Source organism: Trachinotus anak, unplaced genomic scaffold (assembly GCF_046630095.1).
Source record: "Trachinotus anak isolate AG129_WGS33_773 ecotype Australia unplaced genomic scaffold, CSIRO_AGI_Tana_v1 ptg000026l, whole genome shotgun sequence".
NCBI classification, from domain to species: Eukaryota; Metazoa; Chordata; class Actinopteri; order Carangiformes; family Carangidae; genus Trachinotus; species Trachinotus anak.
The window spans coordinates 4,539,318-4,550,631 of NW_027273877.1; the positions used below are offsets into that span (position 1 = coordinate 4,539,318).

Genomic DNA, 11,314 nt, shown 5'->3' on the forward strand with positions numbered 1-11,314 from the left:
CTGTCATGGCCTACTGGGTCACTTGAATAGAACATTTCCACAGTTGAATTTATACTTAAAAAAATAAAGGTAAAATGATCAAATGACATGAATAATTTATCAAAACTACTGGGCCTGCAAATACCTAACAGACGCATTTAAACTCTCATTTACATACCTTTGCTTATCATATTTTCCAAGTATTTGAATTTTGTTAGAGTATTTATTTTCTTACTACTTATTTCAGCACAATTAAAAGCTGCTTTGATTCCTTTTGCACCTTTATTCAGCCTGAAGGTTTCCTGTTTTGGTTTTTTTTCAGAGAAAGTTACATTTCCTGAAAACAGCAGCCAGTATTGATTATGAACTTGAAGACATTAAAGACATAAAAAACTCTAACCTTTCTTCTTATTTTTTTGCAGTGAGCTTGTGTGGGCTGGGTCTACCTTGTAACTTTCCACTTCCAGTCTGTAACTTTCCACTGCAGCTGTGGCTGTTGTCAATGACCTCTTCACTGACTGAGTGGTGGCATGTTTCCTTGTTATGATGCCTTTTAATAGGGTGAGTGAAGTCTGTCACAATATGTCCTTCCCTCATGTCTTCTGTTGTGAAGCACAAGTTTTACTTTGAAATTATTTCCTTCCTATTGTAGCTTATATATTACAAGTTACATTACCAGTGAGTTACTAAATCACAATACTTGAAACTTGATATTTACAGACACTCTCTAGCTATATGGAAAGTAATGCACACTCCATGACCCTAGAATTACAGATTGGAGTTTAAGTTGGTGGCACTACTGGATGTCCCTCTTATAAAATACAAAAACAAAAACTTTATTTATTTTTTTCATTCTCTGTCGAGCACATTAGCTCAGAGCACGTAGTTTCTGAACACTGCACACTGTTAACATACAATAGCCCTCATGCACAGATCCTGGTGGAGGCCTTTAAACGGAGCAGAGCAACCAGTTTGGTCTGATGTTTGTTTTCCAGTAGAAGATGACATGTGAGTGCTGAATGGTGTCAAGTTCAACAAAGAACGATTACATAAAAGGATAATTAGTTAGCAAGAGCATATTTCTAATCTCATGCCCTTCAAAACTAACTTTTGAAGCAAAGTAATCCCATAAAGTGTACAGACACTTCGCAGCCATAGAAACTTTACTCTTGGTGTAAACAAGGTGAGCAGCAGGGACTGAGACACTAGATTGGACAGACTTCAAAGGAGACTGATCTTGGTAGTTTCATCCTTCGTTTTATTGTGCAAAACAGATGGTGTAAGAACTCAAATGTGGGAAGACACCTCAGATTGTTCCTGAGAAAATCCACAACAGCCACATTCAGAAATGCCAGTCATGTTATTTGGCTCGATGTAGTCAGTTTCTCTTGCATAGAATAGGTTCTAATTGCAAAGTCCTTCCCTTCACATCTGTAATCAGTTCTTACAAATAGACATAATGACATCATTCATAATAACATTGCTAAAACTTTAAACTACTTGAGTGGAAGACACAATTTGAGTTATACAAAGTAACAAACAAAACAAATGACAAAATTATATTAAAAGATAATTTTCACAAGATATCCTTGTGTGCATCTTAGAGCATGTTTTAAAAAAAGAAAAAGAAAACATAAAAGGATATGTTACACATTTCCAGCAAAATGACAATTAAGGCAAAGTCGCTGCAGATTTCACATTCACTATGAATTTCCATATCATGAAAACATCCCCATGGGGACAAATTCAAGACTATATTACTGTATCGATACACAACAAAAGGACATATGTCACAATAAAATGTAAATTCAGTTGTGATTTTACCAGTGTCATGAACAGTGTGTCATATGTTTGAAAATACACAAAGACATTCTTATCCCTAAATTTGTGTTAAATAATGACACAAAAAAATCCATACACCCCTGTCTGTGCTAACACTTAGCATACTGCACACTACCAGCAGTGACACCATGCTGAATGCTGACATGTGGGGTCTTTGCAAATTCAAAACAGTGCTGTTTTATCATATTACTATCATACTACTTTCCTGCATAAAACTGTAAAATGTGACTGAAATATTCAGGAATATTAGCATTAGCTTTGAAGATTCATGTTTAACTGTTCATTGCAAGTGGCAAATTTTTAATTGTAATTTGTTATCACAAGGGTCTCAATTTGTTTCTATTTGCTGTCATTTCCATGACTTGATCTCCATATCCTTCAATTTTAGGGAAGCGTTGCTCTGTATAACAGGCCTACTGTATGCCAGTGGGACAATCCTGTTTTTGTGTATTTCTTTAACAAACAAAATATGTAACATGATGTTTTTGTTGTGTAGGTAACAGGGAAAATACCACAGTATGTTCTCGTACAAAAAGAAGTGCTATAATCTAACATTTTCCTGAAGTCTCCACCATAAAAGTGAAGTTGGTTGGTGTAGCCTGACCAGCTGACCATACCAAAGCCCCTTCGGTTACTTTTATCTGAGTGGATGCTTTGCTTGCCAGTTTTGGGCTGCAATTCAGACATGTGGATTGTCTAGACCAAGCAAAGGAATGACGACATTGCACGATTAACCACAGCAGATGGTGGATGGCGCGCTCAGGTTTTCCTGGGTGTTTACTGGGTGTTAACTCGCACCACCATTACACCAATTATTGGTTCCATACTGCCACCAAACATTTCCACTCATCTCTTTAGTCTCCTACATAAAGAGAAATACATTATTTCATAAAGTGAAACTCATCAATAGGCTATCTAGTTAAAGACTGCCTTCATCACAGGCCTCTCCTACAGGAAGCAAATCAAAACAGCAGTATTCCTGTTCACCATACTCTGCTTGAGAAAAGTTGAGAAAAACTCAACTGCAGACTATTCTTGCCTGGAATTAATGGAGCCTATACAGAGAAATAGATAAACAGAAAGATCCCAATAGAGCAAATCAGCACCAGTCCTATGTTCAGGATGATTCTGGTTCGTGGAGTTTCATAGAGAAGCTCATCCACAATCTTCTCCTGTTCCTGAACTGTGATGACCTGAGCTTTGGATGGTTTCTCCTGGATACCACAGAACCACTGTAAAACCTTCACACATCTCCCATCCTCCACTTCTCCTCCTCCAAAGCAGCCCTCCTCTTCCTCCCCATCCCTCACTCCTCTCCCTTCTCCTTCTTCAACCATGTTGGGATCCGTTATCGGTGCATAGCAACCGTTCTGAACTGGATGCGGGATTTCTGTGTTAGTGGCTGTGATCGCATGACCATTGCTTGGTTGGGGATTTTCATGATTGGCCTCAATGCTATGAAACTTGTTTGGGTGTTCTTGACACATTTCTTTACCAAGCTCACTGTTTCCATTTAATGGTCTATGGTTAAGAGGCTTTAGAGTGTTGGTGTCTTCATCAGCTTTGTCTTTTCCTTGCTGTTTCAGCCTCTTTCTCTTGTTTAACCCCCACAGAGTAGTTGTTCTGATTTGTTCTTTTGCGGGGGGAGGAGTGCAGAGACTCACACCAACAGTCACCAAAGCTGACACCCAAAACAAGATGGCCGCCACATACATAAAATGGACGTCTTTGATGAAAGACGGACGCTCATCAGGCTGGCTGCAGTGCGGTTCACGGTAAACAAACGCCAGCACCAGACGCAGTGCTCCGAGGGCAAACCCTACCATCCCACCCCAAAAGGCACCCGTTTCATTGCAACGCCGGCACAGGACGCCAAGCAAGAAGAGAGCAGCTATGGGTGGAGTCAGATAATCTGATACTTCTTGGATGTAGTAGAACATCTGGCCCCCCTGCATCTCAATGATGACTGGCACCCAGGCAATGCTGATGATCACCATAAAAACCACAAACAGTCTGCCGACTATCACCAGCTCTCTGGGCGACACCTGCTTCCGTAGCATCTTGTAAATATCCAGCGTGAAGATGGTGCTCGCTGAGTTGAAGATGGAGTCCAAGTCGCTCATTAGAGCTGCGATCATGACAGCCATCATCAGGCCACGGAGACCAACAGGCATCACCGACATGACGAGCCGCGGGTAAGCCACGTTGCTACAGCCGGCCGCAGACCCACACACATCCATGCAGTGCTCCGGGCTGATACACGCCAACTCATCAGTAAATAAAATCCTGGAAATCATCCCTGGGATCATGATGATAAATAAATCAGGTATTTAGTGAGTCTGCAGTCAGGATTTTAAGTGATATTCACTCAAAAAAACAATCAATGTTGCTACCTGGGATGACGATGATAAACATAGGTAGGATTTTCAGGAAGCCAGCCATGATGGTGGAGCCTTTGGCGTGGGCGATGTTCTTTGCTGCCAGAACCCGCTGTACAATCACTTGATCAGTACACCAGTACCTGGAACACACAGTCAGGATTATTAGAGTTGGCAACTAGTCGACCACAAAGTACCAGGTACCGCCGACAGCTCATTGTTTTCTTTAATCCAGTGAAATATCTTAAAATCTACTGGATGGATTATTACAAATTTTGGTACAGACACACATCCATGGTCCCCTGAGGTTGAATCAATCTGACTTTGGTGATCCCCTGACTTTTTCACTAGTGCCACAATGAGATTGACCATTGTCGTTTTGAGTGATATGTTTTGCTAATTAGTAACTGGAAATCCATTGTACCAGCATTGTCACTGTGAGAATATTAGCATGTTGATGTTAGCATTTAGGTTAATGCACCCCTCTGTCCATACAGTAGATATTGGCACAACAAGAAAGACCTGGTGATTTAGGATATATCTTTTGTGGACCATGAAAATTCATGTATATAAATCTACACAGACCTGAACCAGTTAAAAATTACATCTACATGGAAACACTTAGACAAGTACCAAATAGAGGCAGGAGTCTGGCCAAGCAAAAAACCAGGCCAGGGCAGGTCTGGATCCCTTGGGCCTCGAAGGATCTTCAGCGCATCTGGCTTTGGGTTGAGGTGGCTGTAGCAGGATTCAGAATACGTCAGGTTGGCAGTGATGTTTGAAGTGGCATCCATGTACTTGATCTTCATTGCTTAAAAGGACATGGCAGGACATGGTTTACCGTAGGGAACAAATGCACATTAAATTGTACTTTGATAAATAACATGATATAAATGGTATAACTTCAGTGCACAAAGGACCTTCAAATCCTCCCACTTTGAAGAGGCTGATGCCTGTAAGACAGAGGGCTCCCGCGATCATGAGGAATGCTTGGAGAGTATCCGTGTAGATGACGGCAACCAGACCTCCAGTGACTGTCAGCAAAGCAGTCATGGTGATGAGCAGGATGATTGACAAATAGAGGTTCCAGCCTAAAGATTCCTTGATAAACAAGGCACCGGAATAGAGGTCCACGGATAACTTGGTGAAGATGTAGAGGATGAGAGATAGCGCGGCAAAATACACCTTCAGCCGCCTCCCTCCGTACCGTTTAGACAGGTACTCTGGCATGGTGTAAACTCCAGACATAATATAGACAGGGATAAACACCCAGCCTAACAACTGGAGTAATAATAGGGCATTGAACTCCCATGCAGCCACGCTGAACCCACTAGCAGCACCAGATCCAGCAAGTCCAATAAAATGCTCACTTCCTATGTTGCTCACAAATAGAGAGGCTCCTACAGCCGCCCAGTTCATGGAGCGACCAGCGAGGAAGTAGCCGCTCACTGTGCTCCGATTGGCTTTCCACATAGCCAGAAAGCCAATCCCTAGCACCAGGATGAAGTAGATCACTACAACAATGATGTCTGCCACTTCCATGGTGGCAGTAGTGGCCATGTTTGAACACTTTTGTTGCTATTAAACAAAACTGTGTGAACTTCTGAGTTATTTGAAGGGTAGTACTGTTGTTTCTTGATAATCTCCACACTTTGTACCTAACTTTGAAACCACATATAACAAGCAAGGGCAGATATTCTTTCCAGTTATTGAAGTTGCTTTTTAAATGTGACCTGGGTGTCAAACAGTGGCCAGTCAGTGCTTTGTAGGTGAAGCTGGGCAACAAATTAATCACATACATTTATCTGCCCATTGTCACAGTCATAACGGGAAGGTGTGAGGGCGCCACAAGAGACGAGAAAAAAGTCATCTGGATCCTGCAACACACAGAAACGTACACATAAAATGTAACTTAACTCCAAAGCAATGCAAATATAATATGAATGGGAAACACTGTAGTATATTAATGATTTAAACTAACCTTAAGACTACAACAGAAGATTAGTACATACAGCCAGTGCAGATAAGCTGTCAAAAGAGGGTGGACTTTTTCAGCATTTGAATTTCCTTATAACACTGCAAAAAGCCGCACAACAAGCAACAACATCACACTAGGTTCATGTTTATTCCCTGGCAATGGAGTGAACCTGAAACCTGAAGAGTTTTCGTGGTGTTCAGCTGTTGAACCATGTTTGCACATTACACCGTTACAAACTTAACCTTATTGGTTTATTGATACTTGGCCTTTAACTTAAAAAAGTGTCCTTGCTCTTAGAATTCAATAATACTGTACAGGTTGTCCATGGGAAACTCTTATTTTGAAAAAAAAAAACATTTAAAATTTATTATAGCATTCCCTTTGAATTATGTTTATTTTTATAATAATACTGCAATGAATGCTATTAAAATTTGATAAATAACAGGAAAAGTCTTGACTAATGCAACCCCTGGTTATAGCAAGACCCCTGCAAGCTGTGTCAACACAGAAAACATGTTTCTTTTCTTTTCTGTCCCGTCTTTCCGATGCACCTGCACAGCAGAGACTTTCATGAAGCCCACTTTCCCCTCATGTCTGTGGCCTCTTCAGAGGGTGGAGGAAGCTGGGAGTGACAGACAGCTGTTTGTTCTCAGTTTAAGAGAAGAGGAGCAGTCAGCACTTAACCCTTTCTGCCAAGCTGTCCTTTAAGAGTGACAGGGCACCTTGGATGTCACCAAGAACGGAGCCGTTAAAGGGGAACGGGTTTTATAAGAACCCTTGGCCAATAGCTCAATACTATTTATTTTAAAGTGTAAGTAACAAGCTGGTGTAGTGATATTTGAATTAGAACATCTCAGCTGCTCTCTAGTAATTACAAGCTGCAGTTTCTGTCAGCAGTGCTATCACTAGCCGTGTTACAGGACTGTAGTATGAGGGTCCTGCATCAGAGCTGGTGTTTGTGTTTGTTTCCCATGCTTATTGCTGAGTGGAGCGCCCTGGTCTGTGGAGGACAACCAGTCTTCGGAAAATCACAGTCTCTCCACACAGCCCCCCCCCCCCATTCACTTTATTTTAGCTCTGTGTAGGCAGCAGCAAAATGTTCCACCAGTGTCAACGAATGGCAACAATGGCATCAGTGAAACTTCCTCACCAGGGAAAACGGTAAGTTTCCAGTATAAGATGCCACTTGCAGTAGAGTCAATATTGAGCTTAAATAATGAATACAAGGCTAACAGACGTCTGGAAGGGAATGCTGGGTACACAGAGGGTTTGTCAGTTCTATTAGCAGACCTCTGTCAAACAAGCACCTGCACCAAATATCATGCGGTTTCTGTATTTCAGGTTACACTCTTACAATTCATGTGATTTATCTAGAATTTCTGTAACACTTCAGGTACTTTTCTGTGGTACTTCATAATTAACACACAACCCTATAATATCCATCTATATCATTATTCAGTTGTGTTGCACAGTGACTCCTGTGATATTCTAATAATATTGCAATAAGTTTTTAGTGTGTGCCAATTGGCTATGGCGAAGTGAGGTGTGCCTGTGGACATGAGCAAATTGATAATAATAATAATAATAATAATAATAATAATAAACAACCTATTTCAATACTAGAAACACGCCCGTCTCACAGTCTATCGCTATTTTAAAAGCTCAGCCTTTCAGTGACTTGACGCTTACCTGCCGCGCTGCTTCCTCTCAAACGTTTCCTCCCGCGGTTTGTGTCTGAAGTGAGGAGTTCACCGCCGGACCGGTTTTTACCCGGAGTGCTGATCGCTGCAGGGTCCTCAGCCTAATAAGAGGGACTGGAGCTCCCGCCCACAGCAGCAGCAGCAGCAGCAGCAGCACACAGATGATGATGATGATGATGATGATGATGTGCAGGTGAAGTTAACTGAATGTGAAGGATGTCTCACTGAGCACGGATAAAGTTCACATGGCCTTTTAGGAATATAGATTAAAAAAGGTGACAAATATGGAAATAACAGCCATCTTTGATAGGCTCTTAAATAAATAAATAAATAAATAAATAAAAGCATAATATGCAAATGATTGTGTTGCCATTTTATATAATAAAAATAGAAATGTGTGATGATGATTTCTAAAGAAAAAACATGTAGTTTGCGGTTTTCATAGGAACTGGGCACGTCTGAATTGTTGACAGTGTTGAGGTGAGGTGAGATGACACTAAAGGTTAAACTGTGAGTCTTAAAACACACACACACACACATATATTCAACATGCCCCGTTCCTATGAAAACCACAAACCACTTTTTGATTTCTGTAGCAAAAGAAAAAAAAAAAAAAATCACAGGAGAGCTCAGGTGCTTTTCTTAACACCACTTCACCATTTCCAACGGTGAGTGGATTTAGAGTTTCAAGCTGCTCAGTGCAACATGTCAAATGGTCAGAAATGTGTTTTCAGCTGCAGTAACTCGAAGAGCCACTCGATGCTGGCACAAGGAAAACTGCCATGAACTTCACTGTTATTGCATTCAGTTCTGACTGGGATGAATTTGTTGAATAGCTCAATTAAATATCCACAGCATCTTGTATTAAGTATTTCTATCTCATACGCAGACTACCTCAAATATAAGCCACACATTTCATTTAAAATATGTGAACAGGAGAAGCCGGTTTAGCTGTGACAAGATTGTAAATAAAGCCACTGGATTTTAGCACATAACTCCTTAAATCTTCGTCACTCCCTATTATTCTTAATTCTAATAATCCTGCGTGGCATCGTGTCCGCTTTTACTGTCCCATGATGCACTGGTTACTGTACTCGTCATGTTGTTGTGCTCCAGTCTATTAGTTTAAGCACATGACCCGAACAACAAACCAAACATCCTGTCACTTTGTTGTAATGACCTACAAGTTGGGTATTGTTGCACGATGCAGCTTGTTGGAACTCACATGCATCCAGCACGCAGACGCATGCAGTGTGTATAGATTTGCACACGCACACACACACACACACACCAAATACTGAGACACACAAACACACACTGTTACTCATAAACCCACATGTTTAGACAATGTGTGAGTTATGAGAACGTGGACACTGCCTGACTCGGTGCTGATACAAGTGTCTGCAGGAGTGTTGTTTTGTGTATGTGTGGGTGTGATTGTAAGTATACAAGCAACTTTGCATTTACGCCTGCATGACTTCATGTTATTGAGCTCCCACATACATGCATGCAAAATATTTTCTTTCTTAGTGTGTGTGCATGTGTATGTGTGTGTGTGTGTGTGTGTGTGTGTGTGTGTGTGGCTGTGTGCATATTGACCACGAACACCTTATTACCCATTACAGAGTCAGGGGTGTAATGGGTAATAAGGTGTTACTGTGACAGGAAAGAGCTGTTTCTGCACACACACAATGATTTTGCACTTTTAATAAACTTTAAGCCGTAAACTGACTGAAGCTGAGGTGGAGGGCCGCTGGGGGCAGACAGTCACGATGACTTCTGCTTTTGTCAGATCACAACAACACAATAAAACCAAGATTGAAAAGTGGATAATTAATCAATGACCTAAAAACTATTATGAATACAGGAAATACGATAAAATAGCTAGTTTGAGGTGCAGGAGTTTTTCACTCTCCATTCACGTCACGTTCAATGTATTTGTTTTGCATAAATTGGAAAAATTGGAAGAAATAGCTACAAGCTAAAAGACACAGCAAATTTTATGACGGTTGTTTTACAGCATTTGCAACAGGTGCAGTGATGTTAATGTGGCATCAACGGAGCCATCTTTGCACTTTCAAAGCAAATGTTCAGGCTCAGAAGGAGGGCGGTGATAAGCTTGTGTGTATTACTCACTGTGATAATTAGGCTGGTGCCCAGGGGCCTCACATCACCGGGGCCCTCGCCTTCTGATGCTCCTTGACGTACATTGCTGCTGTTGCTCTGTTTAGCCACCGGTTGATGCTGTAAGGCAGATCTCCTGCCACTGTAGGAGGAGGAAAATACAATGAGACATTTTACTGCCCCCCCCCCCCCCCCCCCCCCCTCAAGGCAAATCCCAGCTCCATACAACAGCATAACACTAGAAAACATCAACGAATGTGAACATGAATACAAATTTGGAATATAAGTGCCCCAGATTAAGCTGGACACAAGTAAATGTAGCAAAGAGCTGCTGCAGGGATTTGTTCACCTTCATCCAGAGCAACATCTGTGCGTGTTGCAGCACAAGGTGAATTTTGCTGGTCACTGATTAGTGGACATCAGCTTCACCTGGCCTCCGTTAGCATCAGACACCCGTCTCCACAGCAGAGCAATAACATTTCTCTCATTTCATTTCATCTCTGGCAGGGATGGTGTTCGGCAAAGGATCTAGAAACCTGGAGAACATATGCCTTGAAGCGCTGAAGCTGCTCTGATCCAAATAAGACACCTTTCTCTTTCATTTACAGATGTACACATGAGCTATTGATCTTCTGAGGAACTATGTGATGTTTCCAGTCTTAGGCTGTAGATGGCGCCACTCTTCTTCTGAACAAACAGCACCACTGGCTCTGCTCTGACTGCTCCTGTTTTATGTCTCTGAAGTGACTCTGCCCTTGAACAGTTTTACATCACTCACTGTGATAATAAAACGGTCTTACTGTATTATAGCAATGTAAATATTTGGATATGAGATATGAAATGCTCAATTTTCGAGCAGAATCAAATCAAATATCAAATTCAGCCTCTATCAAGTCTTCATCTCTGGTTCTTGTATCACTGCTCTAAACTGTTTTCTGCTTTCCCACTTTTCTTCAAACTTAAAATCTCTCTTCACAAAGACTAAGAAAGAGAAGCGAGGCTCTTTTCTTTACCCGTCAAATTTTAATGGACCATTTTTGTGGTGAAATACCGACTTGAAAATTTCAAAAACCCACACTGTCAATCAAATCCACACAAACGGGTATCCCTGCTGAGGAAAAAAACCAAAAACATTAGATAAAAGACAATTTTCCCAGACTATATTTAATCTCATCCCTCAGCATCTCCGCGAGTTGCACGACACTTCTGTGTTCCTGTGTTCAACTGATTGACAGACACAGACAAACAGCTAAACATGACGTTTTGGCTTTAAATCAGAATTTCTGAAGCTGTTAATGTTGCTCAGGCTTCAA

At 41.3% G+C, this 11,314-nt stretch overlaps 1 protein-coding gene across 3 annotated transcripts; it reads right to left on the bottom strand.

Moving 5' to 3' along the window:
* Positions 1–1,216: 1,216 nt before the first annotated feature.
* On the bottom strand, positions 1,217–10,076 carry LOC139609841 (sodium/myo-inositol cotransporter-like). 3 transcript variants are annotated; one of them, XM_071464835.1, is made up of 7 exons: positions 10,014–10,076; positions 7,867–8,127; positions 6,181–6,227; positions 5,120–6,076; positions 4,833–5,010; positions 4,215–4,342; positions 1,217–4,120 (listed from the first exon to the last, which is right to left on the bottom strand). In XM_071464835.1, exons 4-7 carry the CDS (start codon positions 5,757–5,759, stop codon positions 2,877–2,879), a joined length of 2,190 nt encoding a protein of 729 aa, XP_071320936.1. In that variant the 5' UTR covers positions 5,760–6,076; positions 6,181–6,227; positions 7,867–8,127; positions 10,014–10,076; the 3' UTR covers positions 1,217–2,876. The 3 variants fall into 3 exon arrangements, with proteins under 3 accessions (XP_071320936.1, XP_071320938.1, XP_071320937.1); XM_071464837.1 differs by lacking the exon at positions 6,181–6,227; XM_071464836.1 differs by lacking the exon at positions 10,014–10,076 and having other exon boundaries at positions 7,867–8,412.
* Between the last annotated feature and the right edge of the window lie 1,238 nt (positions 10,077–11,314).

What these genes read in the sequence shown, in the direction of transcription:
- LOC139609841 (XM_071464837.1), bottom strand. Translation starts at nt 5,759, where the DNA reads ATGGCCACTACTGCCACCATGGAAGTGGCAGACATCATTGTTGTAGTG. An exon ending in CAGACTCCTGCCTCTATTTG is followed by an intron (nt 4,343 to 4,832) that starts GTACTTGTCTAA and finishes TGTGTGTTCCAG; the next exon opens with GTACTGGTGTACTGATCAAG. An exon ending in GTTTATCATCGTCATCCCAG is followed by an intron (nt 4,121 to 4,214) that starts GTAGCAACATTG and finishes TCATGATCCCAG; the next exon opens with GGATGATTTCCAGGATTTTA.